This window comes from Ochotona princeps, unplaced genomic scaffold, assembly GCF_030435755.1.
Source record: "Ochotona princeps isolate mOchPri1 unplaced genomic scaffold, mOchPri1.hap1 HAP1_SCAFFOLD_246, whole genome shotgun sequence".
NCBI lineage: Eukaryota > Metazoa > Chordata > Mammalia > Lagomorpha > Ochotonidae > Ochotona > Ochotona princeps.
This window is the reverse complement of record NW_026700774.1, coordinates 66,092-91,339: the sequence shown is the minus strand read 5'-3', so window position 1 is coordinate 91,339 and position 25,248 is coordinate 66,092. Positions and strand designations below refer to the sequence as shown.

Genomic DNA, 25,248 nt, shown 5'->3' with positions numbered 1-25,248 from the left:
CACGTCCGTCCGATCCCGCGAACCCCAGGCGGGAGCCGTCCGTTCTCTCTTCAAACTTTCTGAGGCATTTTTTTGGGGGGTTGGGGTCGGGAGCGAAGGCCCTCCTCACGCTGTGACTTCAAAAATGCGCCCAACTTCCCAGGAACCCCTTTGGCAACTCCCCCCTTTCGGAGTCGTGGGGGTCCCCGGGAAGGGGGTCTCCGAGAAGGGGGGTCCCCCTCCTCCTCCTCCGGTCCTGTTCATCCCTCACCACCACCAGCAACACCCCCTTCTCCGTGAATTGGGGGCGCCCGGCCACTCGCTCACGCCTGACAAACTTTTGCCCGACTTTGGAAGGAGATGGGGTGTGGGGGTTTCTTCTTCTCCGGAACCGACTTTTCTCTCTCTCTCAGACACCCCCAAATCCTCAACTTGCGGCACCCTCTCTTTTTTCTTAGCCTCCAACTCCGTGCCCGGGGAGGTGGGATTGTTGGGGGGGGGGGTGCTCCAACGCCGGCTTCCTTTTGCACCTGCCCCCACCCGCGCCATGCCCTGCATTCGGTGTGTCCCGGCGTCTCCTCTTTTCCACTCGACCCTCCCGCCCCACAAAAAAACACTGAATTTCGGGGGGATTGGCCCTAGAACTCCTTTGCTGAAACGTGGGTGCGTCCGTCCTGGGACGAACTGCTTGTCTCTCCTGGTCACTTTTCTGGACCGGTCTCCCCAGGAGGCGGGCGCGCTCAGCTTTGCAGCGTTTGGGGGTTCCTCGGACACCCCCCGTTTTTCTTCACTTCTCGCCTCTCCTCCTCTCCACCCCCTCCTCGCCTCACATTCCTGGCTGTGAGGGGGACCCCGGCTCCGCCCCCGGCTTTTCCACGCCCGCCACCCCCGCGTGCGTGTGCGCGCGCGCGCGGCCACAGCTCCCCTATTTGGACCGATCTCGAAGCGAAAGAAAAGTTTGAGCAAAGCGTCGGTTTGTGGTTGACTTGTTGAAGCGCACCACAGGATCCAGGGCCGCACAGCGCGTCCGCCCCCGGCCCTGTTCCCTCTCCAACCCTGGCTTTCCTGCGTCGCTCCCTGCGCTTTGCGGTGGGGTGGAGAGGTGGGGGGCCGTTAGCACCTGCTCGGCCAGGGGAGGGGAGGGGTCCCCTGCTGGGCTTCCTGGCTGCCAGGCAGGAATGGAGCTGGGGGTTCCTCCGCGGGATCCAGGGTGGGCAGCCTGGGGGGCGCCTCGTCCCTGCCTGGGGGGCTCCCGTGGGTGCAGCATGGGTGAGGGTTTTGTTGTCCCAAAGGGCGTTGTCAGTGGAGAGCTAAAGCCTGCAGCCCTATGCCAGGCCACATCTCCTCAAGGAAATGACCAGAGCCTTTATTAAAAATACTCGAGTGCCCTTAGGTCAGGCAGGAAGTGGAAATGAGGCAAGATACTTCCGGGACCAGTAATAATGGTAATAATAATAATAATAATATCCCAGAAATAGACAAATTATTGTCAAGCTTTTTTTTTTAAAAGATTTTATTATTATTGGAAAGCCAAGATATACAGAGAGGAGCCCCTGTCAAGCTTTTTTAAAAAAAGTAAAAGTGACATAAAGACACTTGAAAGTTCAATAATAGGGCCCGGCGGCGTGGCCTAGCGGCTAATGTCCTCGCCTTGAACGCCCCGTGATCCCATATGGGCGCCGGTTCTAATCCCGGCAGCTCCACTTCCCATCCAGCTCCCTGCTTGTGGCCTGGGAAAGCAGTGGAGGACGGCCCAAAACTTTGGGACCCTGCACCCACGTGGGAGACCCGGAAGAGGTTCCTGGTCCCAGCATCAGATCGGCACGCATCGGCCCGTTGCGGCTCACTTGGGGAGTGAATCATCGGATGGAAGATCTTCCTCTCTGTCTCTCCTCCTCTCTGTATATTCTGGCTTTCCAATAATAATAATAAAAATCTTTAAAAAAAAGTTCAATAATAATACTAATAATAATTAGTCATAATTTCCAATACCAATTATGATCATAACACTCCTTAAATATGTACAATAGCCACTTGTCAAGTTTGAAAAAAAATCTCTTTTTTTAATATATCTTTATTTTGAATTTTGAATTATGTCGTAGAATTTCGTATAGGCTGGGATTTCTCCCCCCAAGCTCCCACTCCCCCCAAAAAAATCTCTTTACAAACTAAAGATACAGATGTTTCCAAACCAAATAATAACGACGGCACAGAACATCGACCAGATTACTATTATTATTATTATTATTATTATTATTATTATGTTGGCCCACATCACTGTGTTTTTAGCATGTACCAGGGCTATTGTTTTTGTCCTGTTCTTTCTCTCGTTCAAGTTTAAAGACTTAGACTGATTCTCAAATAAGCTCACTCAGCATCTCCGAGGGAGGGTGGGTGGATGGGAAGCCCTCCCCTAGGCACGGAATTTTCTTTTCCGCTGTGGCCGGGGCTGGCTCTGGCATCCACAGACTGAGGCAAGAGGTCTTAGCCGGGACTATGCCTGGGATAGCCTGCGCCCTGGGCCCTGCTTTCAGCCTGTTTGTCAGCAACTTAGGAAAAGTTTATCCCTTGCTGGGGGCTGAGCCGTCCCCAGTCATGTTAACCCTTGTGGTGCTGCCCAGAGCGAAGGATCATGGTGGCTGCTGCAGGCCATCCGTGGAGGGATGTGTCACTGTGCGTGCCTGGCTGGGGACCTGTTGGGGGGGCACCCTCACAGAAGCTGGCCAGGGAAGCCCCAGCCCGGGGACCCTCCTGACACACACACACACACACACACACACACACACACACACACGCGCACATGCTGTCAACTCTGTGACGATTCCCAGGCCGAAGGGGACAGGACTAGAAGTCACCTCGTGCCAGTTTTGGGTCCAGTCTTTGGCTGCCAAACACATACGTGCCTAATTGGCACAACGTCTCCGGTCTCCATGTTGTTAGAAGGGCTTGCGGGCTGCTCATGCCTAGGGGAAGGTGGTCGCACGCTCTCTCCAGGGTGTAGATGCCTGTTGGCTGCTCCGTAGGCCAGGTTGATTTCCTTAGAAGTGTGCCTGGCACAGCCTGTGTCCCTCAGCTGTGGGATGAACGAATGGACGGGTGCAGGGAACGTGTGTTGGGGAGAAGGGTCGCAGAGAGCCTGTGCTGTGCTGAGGGGGTGCTCCGATGGTCTCTGCGACCCCCATGCTGGCCTTATCTGGGGGGCTTCAGAGACAAACCTGCATCTGGAGGAAGCCCAGTGGGGTCCCCCTCATCCAGACCCCTCCTCCCGGGACCTGTCCCTTTAGTGTCCACTCACTCCCCCCATGGCTCAGGCCCCTCCTCCAGGGCCCGCCCCCTGGCCAGTGTCCACTCACCTCTCCTGATTGTTCGGGGACACCACATAGTCGCCCTGACTCCTTGATTTGTCCCAGGCTGTCAGCAAATCCTGCCAGCTGCTCTGTGGCAGTACGCCTGGCCGTCTCCTCCGTCCCCACACAAGTCCTGCGGTGCGTTTCAGAGCTCACACCTCACGGATCGCATTGGGAGCTCGGCCCACCCTGGCCCTCCCCATCCAGGACTCTCCGTCCAGGATCTCCCTGCCCTGGGTCTCCTGACAAGGTTCTCTTCGCTCAGCTTGCTCCTGGAGGGCTTCCTTGCCCTTCTGGCCTTTTGCTCAGTGACCCCGGGCCAACGTTCAAAGCCTGCACAGCCTGGGAACACGCTGCATGTGGTCCACATGGGTGCTGTGCTGCCCCCCACCTCCCACACCCCCAACCCCAGGGCCGGAGAGTTATTTCGCACGGTTTGAGATGCATACATGCAACAGGGTTCCGTGGCACGTCCAGGGTGGCCAGAGATGGCAGAAGGCAGAGTAGTGGAGTTACCATCTCGGGCCTTGGGGGAGCTCTGATGGGCAGCGGGGAGTCGGACGTCGGCCGTGGCCTTGGGCCGGGGCAGTGAAGGGTTTTGGTATGATATATCCGTGTGAGCTCAGAGGCCCCGCGCGAGGCCCGGCTCCCGTGCCCTCGGTAGCAGCAGCTGTGCTAGCTGTTACGATTAGAATGAAGCAAACACATGGAAAGTGGCCTGAGCTTTTTGGATGTATCCTCAGAGGCTTCAAAAAGTTTATGCACTGCCTGGCACAGTAACCTACTGGCTAACTCCTCACCTTGCACACGCTGGGATCCCATATGGACAGCAGTTCACATCCCAGCTGCTCCACTTCCCACCCAGCTCCCTGCCTGTGGCCTGGGAAAGCAGTGAAGGACGGCCCAAAGCCTTGGGACCCTGTGTGGGAGACCTGGAAGAAGCTCCTGGCTCCTGGCTTCAGATTGGCTCGGCTCCAGCTGCTGCGTCCACTCGGGGAGTGAACCAGCAGATGGAAGATCTTTTTGTCTCCTTTTCTCTGTATATCTGCCTTTCGAATAAAACTTTTTTAAAAAAATCTTTTTAAAAAGTTTACACAAAGGGCCTGGCAGCGTGGCCTAGAGGCTAAAGTCCTTGCCTTGAACGCGCCGGGATCCCGTATGGGCTCCGGTTCTAATCCCGGCAGCTTCACTTCCCATCCATCTCCCTGCTTGTGGTCTAGGAAAGCAGTCGAGGATGGCCCAAGGATATGAGATCCTGCACCCGTGTGGGAGACCTGGAAGAGGTTCCAGCCATTGCGGTCACTTGGGAAGTGAATCATCGGACGGAAGATTTTCCTCTCTGTCTCTCCTCTCTGTATATCTGACTTTGTATTAAAAATGAATAACTTTTTAAAAAAGTTTACAGAAAAATGGAATTGTTATGCATTTTTTGGTGAACTTTCTAAAAAGATTTTTTAAAAAATATTTATTCATTTGAACGGCAGAAGAACAGAAAGAAAGAGAGCCTTTCCATTTACTTATTTACTTGGGTTGTCCATGCCCGCCACAGCCAGGGCTGGCCCAAGCCACAGTTAGGGGTCTGGAACTCCATCCGGGCCTCCCATGTGGGTGGCAGGTGCCAGAGGGCTTGAGCCTCTCCTGCTGACCAGGCACATTAGCCGGGAAGCAGATGTGGGCATCCCAGGGTCGGGGGTTGGGTGGGGTGGAGTGGCTGGACACACCGCCCCCCAGTCCCTGCGAGGCCCCCTGTTTTTTAGGTCTGGTTGGGTTGCGTGGCTGCAGCCTGCCTGGTCAGTTTCAGAGTAGGAAGTGCCCTCTCCAAGTTAACTTAGAAGTTCATTGGTGCCAAGACTCCACTCTGCCAAGTGCAAGTGCCCAGGCAGAGCAAAAGGCACCGAAGAGGCACCTTTGCGCTTTCAGCTGCTGTTTGTGGAGCAAGCCCTGTTTGGAATCCCTCGGCGAACCTGTCACTGGCCGGTGCCTGCTCTGCGGGGCGCGCTGGCAGTTGGGTACACTGACAAACTGGTTTGCCTTCTCTGTTATCACTGGCTCTCGGATGCCGGCCGATGCAGGGCTGGGAGGAGGGCAGCTGGAGCCAAGCGAGCGCCGGCCTGGCAGGCAGGCCAGGGCTTGAGCGAGTGAGGGGAGTGCCTGGAAGCCGTCGGCCGGGCCTGGAGCACCTCATGTGATTTCTGCTGAACTCGCATTCCTCTTTTATGATACACACGTCCCACATGGTTTAAGACCCCGTGCGATGCCCTCGGCAGTTGCTCAGCCTTATTTCGTCATGTTTGTAGATTCTGGCTTTCCAGAAAATACGGTTGACTTGCTGCTACCTGCTTACAGAGGCGGCAGACCCGTCGACACCTGCTATGGTGCGCTTTTAGAGAAGGGGAAGAAATGTTGCTAACACCCAAGAACTGGTAGAACTGAGAAGCAATGAGCTGATGGTACCAACGTGTCTCAGCTGCAGTTCAGGGAAGCCCAGCCGGGCTCTACACACCCTGACCCTGGCTCGCCCTGCTCTGGTCTCTCAGCTGTTGGGAGCCTCCATGCAAAGGCCGGTGCCTTGGCAACGGGAGGGTGATTCAGGATGGGTAATTCACAATTGCAGGCGTGAACTTGAGCCAGGAACAAAGCAGAGCCGTGTGATGCCACCTGGGCCACTGATGTTTTCTTGAAGACGCCAGCTAGGCAATCAGAACCCGGGGAATTCAGAGGGAAGAACCGGATTGGGAATGGCAGATGCAAAGGCCCTGGGGTCAGCTGGACCAGTCGAGGGTCCAGGGAAAGGGATCCAGTGTTTATGTCTGGTGCATGAGGGCAGGCGAGGCAGGGCCCATCTCCAGGCACAGCTGCTCCGTGTGTTCATTATGCTGTACAGAGAGGAGCAGAGACAGGGAGAAAGATGATTCACTCCCCAAGTGGCCACAGCGGCTAGAGCTGAGCCAATCCAAAGTCAGGAGCCAGTAGCCTCTTCTGGGTCTCCCACGCGGGTGCAGGGGCCCAAGGCTTTGGGCCGTCCTCGACTGCTTTCCCAGGCCACAAGCAGGGAGCTGGATGGGAAGTGGAGCAGTCGGGATTATGGGATCCCGGCACATGCAAGGCAAGGACTTTAGCCACTAGGACCCAATAGGCTGGTGTTTTAGGGACAGGGTGGAAGGTGACACTTTGAGAGAGGGACCCCAGAAGGCTGGGCTGGGAAGGAGAGAGATGGGTCCAGCACCATGCCCAGCTGGCTTGCCATATTAAGAGACAGATGGAGGGGGGTGCGTTTCTGGCATGCAGCTGGGTGTTCGGGTCGGGATCCCAGGGCCATCCAGGCAAGAGGTCAGGACTTAGGAGTGGCTGGCGTGTCATTGGCCATCTCCATCTAGGGAAAGGATGAAATCACCCAAGAAGTGGGTGGAGAGAGAGAGAGACATAGCCAAGGGCAGAGCCGGGGAGCCTGCGGGCGGCCCACGAGCGTCCGAGGCAGGCTTCTTGGCTAGGCCAGTGTGGCCAGGTGGGAACAGACAGGGTCCTTCCAGAAGTTCATGGGCAGTGGGACTAGAAGGTGCCACACATTTTCTGGGAACTTTTGGGAGGTCACCCCATACAGTCTAACGGCATTCGGCACCTTTCACATGGATGTGTAGCCAGCACTTCCTCGGGTCTCCATGGAGCAGTCACTCCCTAATCGTGTCTCCCAGTCCCTGTCTCCGTGGATCTGACACCCCAGGGGGCTCCTGGGGGTGACATCCTGCCGTGGTCCTTCTGGGATGAGTGGTCTGATCCAGCACTATGTCCTTGAGGCTCACGCCTGCTGTGCCAGGGGTCAGGGTCTCCCTGCGTCCCCAGGCTGAGTCACGCCCCGCAGCACAGGCAGCCCGCACTGGGTGTGTGCATCTTCCTGCGTGTGAACACACTCAGGCTGCATCTGCCTGTTGGCTGCGGTGAGTGGTGAATCCGGCTGGAAGGAGGAGGTTTTGAAGGGACTCGGGGCAGGGGGGGGCTCCAGAGAGGCTGGGGAGCGGGAGGAGGAAATGACTACCGTAGAACTGAATGTTGCAGGCAGGCATGCAGTGTAGCGGGGTAGAACGCCACTAGAGGTGCCCACATCCCCAAGGTTGAGGGTGTGGCGCTTGTCCCACCTCCTCCTCTCCCCGCAGCGCCAGCACCCCTGCGCCCACACACCCCGGGGGAGGCAGCAGGTGGCTCCACTGGTTGAATCCCTGCCACCACCCCCCATGGGAGACCCAGATTGACTGTCTGGCTCTCAGTTGTGGCCTGGCCCTGACCTGGCTATTCAGGGAAAGAGCCAGTGGGTAGGAGAGATTTCTGTTTCTGTACTAAATGAAGCTAAGTAGATACAGTTAACAATAATAATAGCAACACAAGAACCCAAGACCAGTAAGAGTAAAGTTCAGGAAGGACCAGAAGGCTGACACTTGCCCCAGAACAAGCAGCGGGGCGTGGGGAACCAACACACAGGATTCAGTCCCCTGTCCCCCTGACAGGCTTCCAGAAGTCTGTTCTTGAAAGTCAAGTGAGAGAGAACCTTTCATCCGTTAGTTAATTCCATAAACAGTTGCCCACAGCCAAGGCTGAGCCGCGCTGAAGCCAGGAACTTGATCCACATTCCCACGTGCCTGGCAGGCGCCCACGCACTTGGCCCGTCCTCCCCTTTCTTCCCAGGGGCACAAGCAAGGAGCTGGACGGGAAGTGGAGCAGCTGGGACACGAACCCATGCTCCTGCGGGATGCTGGCATTCTAGGGAGGTGGGCTTAGCTTGTTGTGCAACAATGTTGGGTCCCCCCCGTGCTTTTTTTTTTTTCAATTGCAAGCTGTCTTTTAGAAATAGTACCTATTCCGAGGGATCCATTTGGAAAAGAGTGTTCTAGAAGAATTCACTTTACCATGGGTTATTTCTGGGATGGGCACTAGGGGTGTAGGGGGTGAAAGCGGTGTCTCCATTCATTCATCAAGTACTCGTGGGCACGCAAGGTACTAATTATTACAGTGCAGTATTTAAGCGTTATTAATCCATCGCCATGTAGAAAAAGGCTGGGAGGCAGGGGGACACGAGACAACATGTCAGACTGTCAGGATGGAGGTCGGTCTGAGCTGGCCGTTACTTCCGGAGTGTTGGGGCTGGGTCAGTCGTGGTGTGGTCAGCCTGCCAAGCCTTCCAGGGACCCATATAGACAAACAGAACTTCTGGTAGCTGGCTGACTGAGTTCTTAACTCGTCTGTCTCAGTTCCCTCCGGGGGCATGTACTTAGCTGTCGACCCACTCCCTGCGCCGACCAGGGAAGGCCAGCATGCAAAAGAAACATTTCACCCAGTGCCAGAGGGGTCCAGCACGGCTGCCAGATGGCACCTCCCCGCCTGGGTTTCCGGTGAATGTCCTGCTCGCTGCCTTCGCCATTCACACCACTCGCTGGTGTCCTTACCCCTTCTCCATGTTGGAAGCAGCCCTGCACTCATGCCCCGGGAGCCTCACTCCTGCAGCCCGCGGCTCCCCCCTGCACCTGCTGGCCCCTGTGGCTTGATGCTCTGTGGCTAGACTGGCGCTCATCCCTTCGTCTCTTCCCACCAGCCATTCCTGGGGGCTTCCGGGCTGACCCTGAAGGAGCGCACGGCTGGCACCTTCACCCTGCTGTGGTCGGCCACACAGGTGCCCAGGCCCCTTCTTCTTCTTGTCCTGACAGTTCAGACCAGGCTGGCACCCCCTAGGCCCTCTATCTTCTTCGCCTCATCTTTTTTTTTTTAAAGATTTATTCATTTTTTTTTATTACAGTCAGATATACACAGAGGAGGAGAGACAGAGAGGAAGATCTTCCGTCCGATGATTCACTCCCCAAGTGAGCCACAACGGGCCGATATGCACCAATCCGAAGCCGGGAACCTGGAACCTCTTCCGGGTCTCCCACGCAGGTGCAGTGTCCCAATGCATTGGGCCATCCTCCACTGCTTTCCCAGGCCACAGGCAGGGAGCTGGATGGGAAGTGGAGCTGCTGGGATTAGAACCGGAGCCCATATGGGATCCCGGGGCTTTACAAGGCGAGGACTTTAGCCGCTAGGCCACGCCGCCGGGCCCCTTCGCCTCATCTTTTACCCACTGTCCTAATGGACTTGCGGAACTGTGCCAGGAGCCAGGATCCGGGAAGGCACAAAGGCAAGGAAGTGTTCCGAAAAAGTTCCAGGTTGACAAATGGCTTGCTTCAGACATTGCCTGTTTGGGTAGCCACCCGCATGGAGACCGCTTGTTTGCCTAAGATAATGGTTGGGCCAAGCCAAACCCAGGCCAAGCCCTCCGAGACAAATGCGGGTCATGCTGTGAAGTGGGTGTTTGGGCCAGGGCTGTTACATGAAAGCCAGGTAGCAAATGGCCAGAGGCCACACTTTCACTTCAGAGGTGGCCTTGCTGTGGCCAGCCACCTGTGGCGGGAGTTTCCATGGTGACGTTGCCCCACCCAGCACCACTGATAGGAGTTTCCATGGCGACGCCCATCCTCACCTGCTGCCTGATAGAGTGTACTTCCGCTTTGCTCCCCCAAACCTTTGCAGACCCATCCTGAACAGTGGCACCCCCCCTTGTCCTCCTGCTTCCCCTCTCTGTGGAACACCCCTGCTGGGGTTGGGAACTCTGCCCCCCACCAGCCTGCTCTCCAACACGGCCTTGTCTGTCACGGACCCGTGAGGAGGCAGAGCTGCCTCTCTGCTGCTGGCTGACCCTCAGGACCGGGTGACTCTCCATGCCGGGGGCAGGCGTGGAACGGCACCCCAACTTCCTCCTCTCCTTTATTCCCAAGTCATGACGACCAGTTGTGTGTGCAGCCCTTGCCAGCTGGCCCCAGGCTGGGGACCACTGGACTAGTCAGCCAGATGTGGTGTGCACGTGTTCCGGGAAGTCATCGTGTCCTCCGTTGGGTGAATCACTGCCTGCTCCACGTCCAGCAGGCCAGAGTACACCCCACTTCCTGCAGACCATTGCACACCCCACTTCCATCAGGCGGTTGAACGTCCCACATCCTGTGGGCAGCTGCACACCACGCTTCCTGGAGGTCACTGCACATGGGGTTTCTGGTCTGATATGCAAATGAATGACACATGGCGTGGGGACGCATGTTCTTTAGGATGATGAGGCCAAGGCCAGCTGCTGTTTCCTCGTTTTTTAAAAAAGATTTATTTTTTTTTTATTGGAAAGTCAGATATACAGAGAGAAGGAGAGACAGAGAGGAAGATCTTCCGTCCGATGATTCACTCCCCAAGTGGCCGCAATGGCCAGAGCTGAGCCGAGTCGACCTGAAGCCAGGAGCCAGGAGCCTCTTCCGGGTCTCCCACGCAGATGCAGGGTCCCAAGGCTTTGGGCCATCCTCGACTGCTTTCCCAGGCCACAGGCAGGGAGCTGGATGAAAAGCAGGGCTGCTGGGGTTAGAACCAGCGGCCATATAGGATCCCGGTGCATGCAAGGCCAGGACTTCAGCCACTAGGTTACCGTGGCAAGTCCCTGACCTTCAGTTTTAACAAGAAACACAAATCAAGAAACCCTCGTCGGAGACCCAGGCACCTTCCAAATTCCGTGGTGCTGGTTGGGTATTAATGAACATCCCAGCATTGCAAACGTGGTCTGTCTGTACCAAGTCCCCAAGGAGACTTTCAGCACCTCTCATACTGTCTGACTTTTCTACCCAGCTAAAATGTCAAGAGAGTTTTTTCCAGAAGGTTTGGCTTTGGTGGGGTGGGGAGAGTTCTCACTTGGCATGGGATTTTTAAAAAAATATTTATTTACTTATTTTTATTGGAAAGGTAGCTTTTTAGAGAGGAGAGACAACGATCTTCTGTCTGGCGCCCATATGGGATGCTGGCACATGCAAGGCAAGGACTTTAGCCACTAGGCTACCGCGCCAGGTCCGGATGGGATGAATTTTGCTAGGAGCTGAGTCCAGAGTACAGAATATGCAGCACCTCCTATAGCCAAGCTACTTGCAAGGGACTGACCGGTCTCCTATTTCACTCCGTTGGTCCCTTTGGATGTGGAACAAGCAAGACCACTCCCCTCCGTGTTCACAGGAAAGGCAGAGGTGTAGGGCGCGTTGTCTGAATGTAAAAGCGTGGGTTTTACTGTAGCTCAGGCAAGCAGTAGGAGACAGGAAAGCTGAATGAGCACCCCAAAAAGTCAGCCCGAACCCCGAGCTGTGCCAGGGGACACGGTTAAAGAATCAGTGGAGGAACACATATTAGGTTCATTTTGTAAGCAAATAATTATTTTTTAAAAATCTGTTTGATTCATTTGAAAGGCAAAGAGACAGAGACCTTGCATCTGCTGGCTCGCTCCCCAGATGTCAGCAGTAGCTGGGGTTAGGCCAACCAAAAGCGGGGTGCCCGTGACCCCACCCAGGTCTGCCACGGGAAAGTGGGTAGCTGAGACCCAAATCCTGGGTCGTCACCACTGCCTCCCAGGAGCCTGGGATCAGGAGGGGAGCTCCCTGCCTGTGGCCTGGGAAAGCAGTGGAGGACGGCCTAAAGCCTTGGGACCCGGCACCCACGTGGGAGACCTGGAAGAAGCTCCTGGCTCCTGGCTTTGGATCAGCGCATCAACGGCCATTGCAGTCACTTGGGGAGTGAATCATCGGACGGAAGATCTTCCTCCTCCTCTCTGTATATTTGACTTTGCAATAAAAATAAATCTTTTAAAAAGAAAAGAACAGGAACCAGATGGGCTGAAGTCGGCCTGCCGGTGATCGGCCGACACCTGCCGCTGTGGGCTGGATCCCAGGGTTCCAAGTGGCCACCACAGCCCTTCCCCGAGTGGCCCAGCCTGTTGTACCCATTCCCCCTCCCCGCAGCTCCACTCTGTGCCACAGCCTGCCCTTGAGCTAGCCCATCCCTCCGCTGGATGTCCCGACAGGGTCCCTGAGATCCCCCCACCCACCAACCCCACCATGTGAGGCTGCCAGGGCACAGATGCCAGGCCTGGCTCTACGTGGCACCTCTACATGGCTTCCCTGGGTTGACATCTCACTGACTCCCTCTGCCTGCTGGCAAATAGCATGGGGTCTCCTTGCCATTTCCACATGCGTTCACGGCTTGGTGATTTCTTCTGAGGGCCCTCACCCATCCACGTACCCACACGTGTCATCTGGGATGTTTGAATAGTCGTGTCGCAAATAGAGAAGCAAGCATAATTTAGTAAGCACTTCGTTCAATGAGTGTGGTTGGAAATACTGGTATTGTAAGACACAATATGTGAACAGGTGACCACTGAGGTATCTCATGTGGAGTTTTGGTGTGTGTATTTAGGCTTAGAAATGGCAGTTTTGAACCCAGCACAGTTCCAGTGACCCGTGCGGCCGGCAGCCCCAGCCCTGGACTGCGTAGGTGAATATGTCAAAGTGAAGACGGGCTCAAGTTTTAAATCATTTCTTTTCTTCCCCCCTCCCTTTTTTTTTTTTTAAGATTTATTTATTAATTTGAAAGGCAGAGGTGATGAAAGAGAGAGATCTTCCACCGCTGGTTCGCTCCCCCAGTGGCTGAGGCTGGGTCCAGCCAAAAAACCAGGAGCCAGGAGCTGATCCTGTTCTCCCAGTTCCATTGGGTACGGGAGCCCCAGCACTGGGGCACGCTCTTCGACCTTCCCAGGTGCATTGGCAGGGAGCTGGATGAGAAGTGGAGCCGCGAGGGAGGGGAGGGGACCTGAGATGCCACGCCCTGTAGCCAGCCCAGCGGGAACTCCTCTCTGTGCTTGGGTTAAAAGGGAGGCCCCTGTCCACTCCCACCCCAGCCTGGAAGGGCCCTGCCTCACCTCCTCTGACCCCACGGGCGCCTCTTCCCCACACAGGGCAGGTGCATTCCAGCCTTCAAGACTCTGGTCACTACTGGCCCAACTGATGGATCAGCTTGTTTCAGAATAGCGGTTAGCACCTGGCAAGAGCCCATGTGGTCACTCGCTGCACGGAGTTCAGCAGACCCTTGAGGCCAGCCCCCTCTTGCCCTGGGACCTGCTCCCTGACAGGCCTGTCAGATCACCTCGCTCGGTCACCGCGTGCACTGGCCCCCTGCCTGTGGGTGCCTGTGGGAAGCCCCAGCAGCTCAGCAGGTGTGGGCCACCATCTCCCTCTGCAAGCTGGTTCTTGCTCACCTTAACTCCAGGCTCCCCCTTGCCTAGCAACCACACCTCCTGTTCCTTTGGGTTTCCTACTGATGTCAGGCAGTGTGAAGCCCCTGACTGCCTCTCCTCTCCTCCCTGCCCTGTACTTCCTTCCCAGAAGCCCCATGGGTGGACAGTCTCCCAGCCACACAGACTAGTCCAGAACTGCCTGATGGGGGGCCAGGAGGAGGACTTGGGGGGACTTGACTTCCAGTGGTCTCTTCTGCTCACGGAGCGCTCACTGTGTCCTGCTGTCAGACCTGGCTCCTTCCTGGGGTAAGGTTCTTTCCCTGCAGCTCTGCACAAATCATTGAAAGTCAGGATCTCCAGGGCCTGCGTTCAGACACAGCCGGTCCTGGCATCCTGTGTGAATGCTGGTTCAAATCCCAGCTGCTCCCTCTCCAGTCCAGCTCTCTGCAAAGCAGGTGATGGCCCCACGTACGGGGACCCATGTGGAGCCCTGGCCTTAGCAGCAATTTGGGAGGGGGGTGAGTCCTGTTTTTTTTTTTTTTTTAAGGATTTGTTTATTTAAAGGCAGAATTACAGAGGAGAGAAAGATCTTTCATTTACGGGTTCACTCCCTAAATAGCTGCAATGACTAAAGCTGAGCCAATCTGAAGCCAGGAGCCAGGAGCTTCTTCCGGGTCTCCCACACGGGTACAGGGTCCCAAGGCTTTGGGCCGTCCTCCACTGCCCTCCCAGGCAGAGAGCTGGATGGCAAATGACACCGCCGGGATACAAACCAGTACCCATATGGGATCCTGGCACTTCCGGGGGAAGACTAGCCCATTGGCCCTGGCGCCCGGCCACCCCTTCCGTGACTTTCTGAGTGACGGCTTGTCGCAGCAGAAGTGTTCAGAGCTGTGGCTTTGGCAGGAACCCCGGAGGTTGGAAAGGGAGCCGGGCCTCTGGGGGGGACCCACCTCATGCCCTTGCCCAGCCAAGTAGGGACGTGTCCCTAGGGAAATCAACCCCTCCCCTCCCCCCAAGCTGCCCCAGATTCCCGGGCAGGGTTGGGCCGGGGAGGAGGAGTAGGGGGCGTAGCGGTCACTCCGGCAGTTTTTAAGGTGTGGTTCTTTATCAGCACAGCTCCCGCCTGGCCTGTCTGAATTCCTAAATGCAGGTGGTGGGCAAGGTATTTGGCCTGTGGCTGCCTGGGAGGCGGAGGGGGCGTGGCTCACCAGCACCCCACATCCATCCACCCAGAGGCCCTCTGCACACTGTGTGGCTTGGGGGTCACTTCCAGGCGCTGAACCCCTTCACTCAGTTGAAGAGCCCTCTTGGTGGAGGAGGGGGCTGGTGGGCGTTTAGCTTCAGGCCCCAGCGAGTCTGTCCGAGTCTCCTCTGACCGGTCAAGGTCACCCTGTGTGTGGGCTGAGGCGAGGGGGTTTCAGAAAGTCCAGGGAAGCTGCTCTGAGCTCTGTATGGATTTCCAAGTGTGCGGCACCCGGCCAAACAAGCTTCAGTGCCATTTCCCACACTCACAGCTTTGCCCTGCACCTTAGGGGTGAGCCACGTCCTGGAGCGCCTGCCGGTGCCCTTCCGCCCTCCCCCTTACAGAGGCCTGGGGACCACCCTGCACGTGTGCACACCTGTGTTTGAGAACCTGGGGTGGGAACAGAATCGGTCGGCGGGGGGGAAGCCAAGAGGAGCTCTAATAAGAACGGGGAGCAGTGCGGCAGGCGGATTTGTGTGTCCTTTCCCATGGCTCTTGGCAGCCAGCTCAGCAGGTGCCTGGCACAGCAGTTAAGGCATCACTTGGAATGTTCACGTCCCACACCACAGGGCCTGGGTTCAAGTCCCAGCGGCGCTCTCAATGCCATCTTCTTGCTCGGGCACGCCCTGGGAGGCATTGGATGTCGGCTCAAGCACTTGGGTCTGCCACCACCACGTGGAGGCCCAGATGGAGCTGGACCAGCCCGGTCAGTGAGCCAGTGAATGAGGAAGTCCTCGCATGCGCCTTTCAAGCAGATGAAAAATTAATAACTTGCAAAAACTTGCTAAAGAGACAGTGTTCTAAAACTCTGCACTTGAATTCTGTTTTCCACGAAACTTCTTCAAATTCTCTCCTCTATTCCTCTCTGTGAGAAACTCAACTGTAACCAGACTCCGGCCTCACCAGCGCATCTGCCTCCCCGTATGTCTCTTTCCACAGATGACTGCATGTTCATACATTGTTGATTTTTTTTCGATACTGGCCTTGGTGAGCCAATTGGGGCAATGAACACTGAATGAATCGTGGTGGTGATGTTTATATGGTGCGATCATATAATTGCCCCCGCGTTAACCGTTTGTGCAAGCAATCATTTAATTTCGCGTTAATTAAGTGCTGACCCACATAACCCCTTCATTTAACGGCCATGTAGCTGCTTGGATCTTTTTTTTTTTAAGATTTATTTATTTTTATTGTAAAGTCAGATATACAGAGAGGAGAGACAGAGAGGAAGATCTTCCATCCGATGATTCACTCCCCAAGTGACCGCAAAGGCCGGTGCTGCGCCAATCTGAAGCCAGGAGCCAGGAACTTCCTCCAGGTCTCCCACGCGGGTGCAGGATCCCAAGTCTTTGGACCATCTTCAACTGCCTTCCCAGGCCACAAGCAGGTAGCTGAATGGGAAGTGGAGTAGCCAGGATATGAACTGGTGCCCATATGGAATCCCAGACATGCAAGGGGAGGACTTTCGCCACTAGGCTACCTTGCTGGAGCTCCCATCTACTGGGTCATTCCCCCAAGATCTTGTGCCAATTGATACAGCCTGCAGGCAGAGCCGAAAGCCAGAGCTCTGCCAAGTCTTCCAGCAGGGTGGACTTGGTCCATCCCAGGCTGCCTTCCGGGGTACGTGTCAGCAGGGAGCAGGAGCCGGGAATGACACCCCAGTGTTCCGATGTGGGCTGCGGGCATGATGACCCCTGGGCTCAGTGAGTTGTCTAGTTTTGTGATTCATCAGACTGAAGATCTTCCTGTCTATCTCTCCTCGTCTCTGTATATCTGACTTTCCAATACAAATAAATAAATCTTTGAAAAAAAAAAAAAAAAAGACCGGTTTCCCATAAAGCCCGCCCTGGGTGGCGCAGTGGCTTTTCAGGGGTCAGGGAGACCTGTCTGGTGAGCTGCACCCCGAGGCACCCCTGCCTGTCACCAGGCGAGCACTAGCGGCATCATCACCTGGTGTGAGCGCAGTCACGTGACACGGACCCTCAAGGCAGTCGGGAGGCGCGGTCAGCATGGACTGTCCTGTGAGGCTGCGCACTGAGCCCAGCCTCCCAGCATGCATGTGGGTGTCTGTTTTTAGAAAATTAAAGAGTGCACGCTAAGCAGCTGCTTGTCCCATGTTGGAGCTGCTGCTTCGACTCCCAGCTGCCCCACTACCCTTCCAGCACCCCCTGCTAATACACCTGGCAAGGCACCAGGGGATGGCCACATGCTAGGCCCCTGCTGTCCACGTGGGAGACCCTGATGGAACTCCAGGCTCCTGGCTTCGGCCCGGCCCAGTCCCGGCTGTTAGAGTCATCTGGGGAGTGAACCAGTGGGTGAAGGATCGCTTTGATTCTGACTTTCAAATAAATGAGTGTTTGGGTTGTAAAAAGAAAAGTACGCTGTGCAATAACAATAAAAAGTGTAAATGCAGCATCCGGGCATCGCCCTGCAGCGTAGAGCACAGGACCACGCGGGTCTGTCCCCGCAGCGTGTCGCGAGCTGTGTGACTGCTGCACCAGCAGCATCGTACAACCCGTCACCTATCCAATTTCAGAGAGTTCTGTCATCCCCCGAATGAAGCTGTCATCAGCGGTCCCTTCCCTCCCCTCCGTGTCCCCAGCTGCTGGTGGCCGCGGCCGCGCCTCCTGCCTTGTGTGTTCGCCTGTTCGGAACGTTTCCTCCCCGCGGCGTCACGCGTGCTGTGGCCTTTCCGTCCCTCCCTGAGCGTAATCTTGTCAGGCTTATCCCATACTGCGACACGTGTCAGGGCCACATTTCTTTTATTCATTGAAAGAAAGAGGAGAGACAGAGAGCAAGATCTTCCATCCGCTGATTCACTCCCCAAGTGGCTGCAACGACTGGAGCTGAGCCAATCCGAAGCCAGGAGCCAGGAGCTCTTCCAGGTCTCTCACACAGGTACAGGGTCCCAAGGCTTTGGGCCACCCTCGACTGCTTTCCCAGGCCACAGGCAGGGAGCTGGATGGGAAGTGGGGTAGCAGGATTAGAACCAGTGCACATATGGGATTCTGGTGCATGCAAGAGGAGGAATATACAATTGAGCCATCATGCCGGGTCCTGGGGCCTCATTTTTGTTGCTTGCTGCCTAATTTTCTTTTGTGTGGGCGAATTGCATTTTATTTGCCCTTTTTTTATCTTTTTAAAAGTTCTTTGTATTGGTGATCTGAGAGGTGAAAAGATACAGCTAGAGCGGAAGAGGGAGGGAGGGAAGGAGAGAGAGAGAGAGAGAGAGAGAGAGAGAGAGAGAGAGATTGAGATCTACCATCTGCTGGTTCACCCCCCCCACCACCACCAGTGGCCAGGATGGCTGGGGCTGAGCCGGGTCTTGAGGCTCGGCGCTCCATCTGGGTTCCCCGTGGAGAAGTGATCCCAGCCATCCCTGCCTCCTCCCAGGGCGGCAGTCAGGAGCCAGAGCCGGGTCTCGAACCCAAGTGTTCTGACATTGTCTGTGGGCATCTGAGCCACTCGGCTTCACTCCCACCCCTGTCTGTTCACCAATGGACACTCGGGGCGTTCCCGTTTTGGGGCTGCCCCGAGCAGCTCAGCTCTAAGCCCCCTGTTTCAGAAAGCAAAAGGTTGTATGCTCTTGGGAATCTTGTAATGGTGGAGAATGGTGCCCATGGCTGGAGTGTGGCACACACGGGGTGCGAGGGGGCATGAGGGGCGGGGAGCGGCTCCCAGGGAGGGTGAAGGGGCAATCAGGGCTAACAAGTCATGTTGGGAGAGGCCGAGCGTGGAGTGGGTGGTCGGAGTGACAAACCACATAAGCACGCCCTGGAAGGCACGTGGGGCCCACGCGGGGCAACGCCCCGAGGCCTTTATCAGGATCCTGGGTGGGTGACGTCAGCGTGGAGCTGTTTCAGCCTGCCAGTAGCTGGCAGCGCCCAGCTCGGCGAGGGAGCTCGCTGGGACTGACCACAATGGAGAGCTTGCCGGGGGCTGCCCTTGGCCATCAGCTGGCCAGCCCCGTGGTCCTGGCCTTGCTGACCAAACCGCCCAAAGTGGGTAGAACGGAGAGATGGAGAGAGAAACAGAAGGTTGGCCCAGCCCTGACATATCTCATTATGTGTATGCAGATATTACAAAACAAAACACAATTAAAAATTCTGAAATTTGAAACACTCCCAGTCACAAACATCTGGATAAGGGAACACTGTTAAGTCTGCAAAATAGGCCCCTTTCATTGGATTTTTTTTTTAAGATTTATTTATTTTTATTGGAAAGTCAGATTTACAGAAAGGAGAGACAGACAGAAAGATCTTCCAACTGCTGGTTCACTGCCCAAGTGACCGCAACAGCCAGAGCTGAGCCAATCCGAAGCAACGAGCCAGGAGCCTCTTCCAGGTCTCCCACGTGGGTGCAGGGGCCCAAGGCTTTGGGCCATCCTCCACTGCTTTCCCAGGCCACAGGCAGGGAGCTGGATGGGAAGTGGAGCTGCTGGGATTAGAACTGGTGCCCACATGGGATCCTTGTAGGTGCCAGATGAGGATTTAAGCACTAGGCTACCGCATCAGTGCCAGAGGCAAGCCTCAGCCGAGTTCAGAGCTCGAGAAGGGTGTGTGGGGCAGGTGTAAAGAGAAAAGACGGAGCACTGCTTTTTCAGGATCATAATGGACAAAGCAAGGCAGCTGTCCCCTTTCTTTGTAACGGAAGCAGTCACACGCTCTGACTTCTCACACCTAGTCCAGTGGGTGTTCCTGGAGATAGTTCTGCCAATCGTCTCCCCTTGAGCCGGGATATTAGCCATCCTGAGCCTGTGGTCAGGAAGTTCTCAGAGACGGTGTATATTAATCACTAACACATTCCTACTACAATCCTTATTCTACAACTTGATCTTGAATCAGTTAAGGGAGGACACGCCTCACAGAAGGAGGGACCTCAAGATCAAGGAAAAAAGGAAAAAAAAAAAAACCCTCCACATAGATTGGAATCACACCTAGGGACTTAAACACCCTACATTAGCACATGGTCCATGGGGGACAGCCGAGACAGCATGAACAGTAAAAGGTCCTTTTGTCAAAACGTTGTTAGCAACATTAAATTTCAAGCTCCCATGGATAGTAAAGACCAACTCCACAGTGGCAAATAATGCTTCAATAGGTTACAGAATTCTCAATGGCATGGTCGGGTGTGCCTGCGAAGGGGGGTGGAACTGCCTCGAGGTGGTCTCAGAGACCACCACGGGTCCTGCCAGGCAGCAGGAAGCTCCTTGCCTGCAGGGGAACATCTGCCTGTCCTCTACACCCACTGCATGGACCCCAGCACACTGGGCCCCCTTTTGGTGGATTTTGTTTTTTTAAGATTTATTTATTTTTATTGGAAAGGCAGATATACAGAGAGGAAGATCTTCCATCCGCTGGTTCACTCCCCAAGCAGCCACAATGGCCGGTGCTGCGCCGATCCGAAGCCAGGAGCCTGGAACTTCTTCCGGGTCTCCCACATGGGTGCAGGGTCCCAAGGCTTTAGGCCATCCTCGACTGCTTTCCCAGGGCACAAGCAGGGAGCTGGATGGGAAGTGGAGCAGTCGGGATTAGAACCGGCGCCCATATGGGATCCCAGCGCGTTCAAGGCGAGGACTTAAACCACTATGCTATTATGCCAGGTCCTTGATGGATTTTTTTTAAAAAGCAACATGTCATTGTCAAAGAAAAGGCCATGGCAAAGTGAGTGGTGTGTGGGCCTGGGGGAAGAGGGGACCTCCCTGCCAGTCAAGTGGGGGGTTGACCTTGGGGTGGGGGCAGGCGTTGATCTGCTGCCCTGGAAGGGCTGTGCTCACCAGGACCCTAAGCCCTCCGGCTCCTTGTGGCTTCCCAGCCCACAGCTTCAGGCCCACCCTGCAGCGCAAGGGCCCACCACCAGTTTATCAGGACTGGTTGGACATAGATGCTGGGCGGTTCTAAGGCCAAGCAACGGCTGCCTGGGGTGTCCCCTAGGGGAGAGTGACTCGGTGACCCCCTCTGACCCTGTACCTGCTGCCCTCACTCTCCACCCAGCTGGCGGAACACTGATGATGGACCTGCCCTAGGCAGCTGCCCTCCCACGTCCCCAGCCTATCTCTGTCAGGCATCCATTCGCTCCCACTGAGCCACCATGCCCTGCCCACGAAGGCACACAGTGTCCACTTCCGCCTCGCCATTCCGGCCCCCCTTGCTCCCCCTTGTTGTCCCACGGGGAGTCCTCAGAGGGTCTGGCTGCCGACCCCTCCCGACTCCAGCTTTGCCCGAACCCCCCCCCCCCCGCCTCCTCCGGGGCCCTGGCTTTTGTCCACACCTCGGTCACGGTCATGGCTGAGCCCAGGGCTCATGCGTCTGGTTCCTCTTGGTTCTGCAGGCACCACTCGCTCATGCCCCTGTGGCCTCCAACCTTTGCCCTTTTCCTTGCCCTGTGTTCTCAAGCAGCAGTGACAGGGACCCGGGTCATGGCTGAGGCAGAGCACGCCTTTCCTGGACTCCACCTATCACTGTCTTGCCTTTCGTCTCCGGCAAAAGTCCGCGCCTTGCTGAGGGCCTGTGGGCCAGTGGGTCCGTCTCGCCTCCCCTCTGTCCCTGGCTCGCTTAGCTCCTCACAGCCGGGCCCTCCCACTCCTGGGCCCCTGCTCTGGCTCAACTCACCACGAGTTGGCCCTCCTCCCCACCCACCGCAGGCACCTAACAGCCCCAGCCCTCGCTTCTCTCCTCTCATACCCATGCACCTGCTCAGGCAGACATCTGAAAGCCCTTTAAAACTCACACCCCGTTGGGCTCGGTGTGATAACCTCATGGCCAAATCTTTGCCTTGCATGCGCTGGGATCCCATAGGGGCACTGGTTCATGTCCCAGCCACTCCACTTCCCATTCAGCTCTCTGCTTGTGGCCTGGGAAAACATTCAAGGATGACCCAAAGCCTTGGGACCCTGCACCTGCATGGGAGACCCAGAAGTTTCTGGCTCCTGGCTTCGGATCAGCTCAGCTTCGGCCATGGTGGCCACTTGGGGAGTGAACCTGGAGATGGAAGATCTTCCTCTCTGTCTCTTCTCCTCTCTGTAAATCTGACTGTCCAATAATTTTTTTAAGGGATTCCCCGCTAGACTCGTGCCACTATCGGACGTAATATATATGTTTTCATTTATCTTCTCTGTTGGCTGTAGGCACACCCACACAGACTGGAATGTTCGCTGCTTGAGGAGGGGAGTCATGCCAATGTTTACAACTCGGCAGTGCTAGCTGTGGGATAAATGCCTTGGGGTTGAACTCAGTTAGGGACATGGCTAGACCAGCCCCCACTGTCCTCCTAGGGGTGGACCCCCCCCCGCTATAAGCCAAGCCTCCCTCCCGGGCAGAACCCAAATGCTGTCCCCTGAAACTGTGGCCCAACAGCAAGTCCTCGGCTCTGGCTAGAGTGACGTGCCCTTTGGGCCTTGAGTCGGGGCGGTCACCGCTCGAGGGTCCCGCCAGGCTGTGGGTCTGCAGGCCCAGAAGCTTGTCCCCTTGGGGTGCGGGGTGTCATTCTGGCAGGGTGGAACCCGCCCGCTCCTCCTCTCAGGCTCCCATCCTGCTGGTTCTGGATGCCACCCGGCCACGGGGTCTTTGGCCACCAGTGCCGGAGCCACCATATGTCACACATTTCCCTTCCAATGTCCTCAGATCCTGGGCTCCCTGTGTCAAACAGGGGCGCCACTCCCAGCCCCGAAGCCTAGGGCTTGCCTGGGACACGGACTGCTGGGCTTGGGTTGACAACCCACCCTGTGTTTCCATAAGCGAACCTTTATCATTTCTGTGTCTGGAGCTGGCTGCAATGCCCCCTCGTGTGCCCTGGCCCTGGGGTCACCTGCACGGCGTGGCAGGTGCAGCTCAGCTCCTGGCGTTTGCCTGTGCCCAGTCCGCACCGGCAGGGGCCTGTTGCTACAACTTCGCGTTGAATCACTGGTTCCTTTCAGCGTGCCCAGAAACGACGGGGGACGGCCCTGCAGGGTCTGCCGGTAACACGGCTTCCTTCCCTGTCCAGTCCCCTGCGCTGTCTGTCCTTCTTGGGTCCTGCGATTTCAGAGCCAATACGGGCCACTGTTTCCCCCCACCCGCCACCCGCCCTCCCCGTGGTTGCTATAGAGAGAAGAGATTGTTTGCCTTTCGCTTTTGGGCTTCTGAAAATAAGAGATTACATATTTGGGAGGTTTTTTTTTTTTTAAGATCTGGTTAGTATGAGATAGAGGGAGTTGCTCCGGGGATGACATTGTTTGGTTTGGGAAGAACTCTCTCGGTTGCCTGGCAACCGGCGCTTGGAAACGGGAGTGGACTGCGTTGCCCGTGGCAACGGTTGTTAACTGGGCAAACAATGAGTTCCCCCGGCAAACAGCGCCAAAGCCTGAGGACGCCGGGCTTTTGGTCTGAACATCTGCACGTATCTTTGTTTCTTCTTCTTCTTCTTTTTTTTTCCCTCCTGGTTCGACTATGTTTCACATTCGCTCTGCCCGGACAGGTAGACGCGAGCCCACGGTGGGGTGTCTGTCCGGGTGGAAGAGTGTGTGTGTGTGTGTTTGTGCGCGCGCGCGCGTGTGCTGGCATCCCCTCCCTGACTGTATAAACGGGGAGGAAGCTCTGAAGTCAACTTGTGGCTTTGTACACGTGTCCTAAACTGCTCTCTCCACGCTGCAAACATCTTACAGTCTGAAGTGGAACTCGTGTTGTTGTTGTTGTTAAACATTCAATTCTCACGCTGGTAAAAATCATTGGTGGGCCGAGCTGTCACCACCCACCCATACGTACATCCGTGGTCAATCTGCTCAACTCCCGATGGCTGTTCTCAGTGCCGTTTTCCCTTCTTGTGCTCAAGAACTGGACCTCCCCGCACCCCAAGGGGAGCCACAGCTTTGGATGGCCACGGGGTACCCCTACCCCCAATGCCTGATGTTCCCCCGAAAGCTGCGGGGTGGGGGTCCCCAGGCGCTCCTTCCCCAGGACATGGTGGTGTCCTTGGTGTGGGAGCGGACAGTGTGGCCCCGGGGCCCTTGGCCGTCACCCATGGGACTCCTCGCCCCCTCGCCAGCGCTGCCCCTGGCGCGCCGGCGGGGGAGCCCCAGAGCTATTGTTTACCAGGCTTGTTGCTTAGGTAAACACGCCCCTGAACTTCACTCACAGCGGGTGACACACTGCTCTCCCTCTCGGCCGCCCCGCCCCGATGGGCACCGGCTATAAAGGCAGAGCCGCCAGCCGGCCGGGCCAGGTTTTTGGTGGGGTGACCAGAGCCTGCCTTCCCCCAATGCGTCCCAGCGCTACAGCAGCACACGGCGCAGCTGCCGGCCCGCCCAACAGCTCTCGCGGTGAGACTCACTTCAGTTGCATGAGTTTCTGGTTTTTTCTGTTTTGTTTTGTTTTGTTTTTGTTTTTTTCCCCCCACTTGGTAACTGAATGCCTCCCCCACCCCCACCCCAGACACTGTTGCGTCTCCCCTCTGGCCCGGCGGCGTTACAAGTCCCTGTTTGGCCAGTATTGAAACTCTCTGAACAAGCTTCCCACCTCGCTTTCGCAGCAGCCGATCCGGCGGCGTGCGTCCTATAACCCACCAAAGCAAACTGACCTCCAAGGGAAAAATAAAAAACAAGCTGTGAGCTCATGGTCCGTCCCAGCCAGGGTGACAGCGGTGGACACCACAGCCCACAGGAGTTAGAAATGTAAGGGTACTTCAGAAAGTTCGTGGAACGTGATATTAAAAAAAATTGGCATGATACGCCTTTTCCATGATCTTTTGGGAGATTTCCTGCTACAGATGGTTTCAGCTGGTACTCGGCCCCGACATAGATTGATCTTGAACAGAAATGTCTTTTCGTTTACTTTGAAAGACGGGGGGCGTCTGAGAAACATTTCCAGGGTGAGGGGCCCTCCATCTGCTGTTTCGCTCCTACCCTACCCCCCAGATTCCTCGAACAGCCGGAGCTGGGCCAGGCGGGAGGCAGGAGCTCCCCCGATTTCAACCTGGGTGTCCCACGTGTATGGCAGAGAGCCAGTCACGGCCTCTCAGGGGACGTCAGCAGGAAGTTGGCTTAAGAGGCAGAGCCAGGACTTGATGGATGGGGGTGGCTGCTCTGGTCCCCCAAGCAGCTTCGCAACTACTGAGCCAAATAATAGCCTCTAAACTTACCTTTAGAAAGACTTACTTATTGGAAAGGCAGAAAGAGCGAGCGAGCGAGACCTGCCATCCAGTGGTTCACTCCCCCACATGGCTCAAACCAGGAACCTGGAACTCCCGTCTGGGTCTCCCACATGGGGCAGGGGCCCCAGCACGAGGGCCGTCCTCCCCTGCTTTCCCAGGTGCAGGAGCAGGGACCTGGGTGGGAAGTGGAGCAGCCAGGACTCAAACCAGCCACTCCAGTGTGTGGATGCTGGGATGGCGGGTGGCAGCTCAGCCTGTGCCGCCGTGCTGGCCTCTGAACTTACCTTCAGATGCCATTTTCCGCTGGCCTTCTGCTGTCGTCACGTATGAGGTGTGGCCGAGAACCTGTGGCGGCGGTGAGAGGGTGGCAGATTGGTTTGTGCCTAAAGGTAGACCCGTCTTCCAGAAGGAGCACCGTTGGCAGAGCAGGTGCCTCCCCTCAAGCC

General features: G+C 56.2%; 1 protein-coding gene across 4 annotated transcripts in view; it reads left to right on the top strand.

Moving 5' to 3' along the window:
- Positions 1–25,248, top strand: part of LOC131477911 (DNA-binding protein RFX2) — a 48,254-nt gene that overhangs the window by 122 nt on the left and 22,884 nt on the right. The window contains exon 1 of one of the 4 annotated variants that reach the window (XM_058659897.1): positions 23,868–23,972. The exons of 2 other annotated variants lie outside the window; for them this stretch is intronic. In XM_058659897.1, the coding sequence (XP_058515880.1) occupies positions 23,912–23,972 (61 nt within the window). In that variant the 5' untranslated portion in view covers positions 23,868–23,911. Of the gene's footprint in view, positions 1–23,867; positions 23,973–25,248 lie in introns of those variants that run through there. One more of the 4 variants, XM_058659898.1, reaches the window with a different exon arrangement.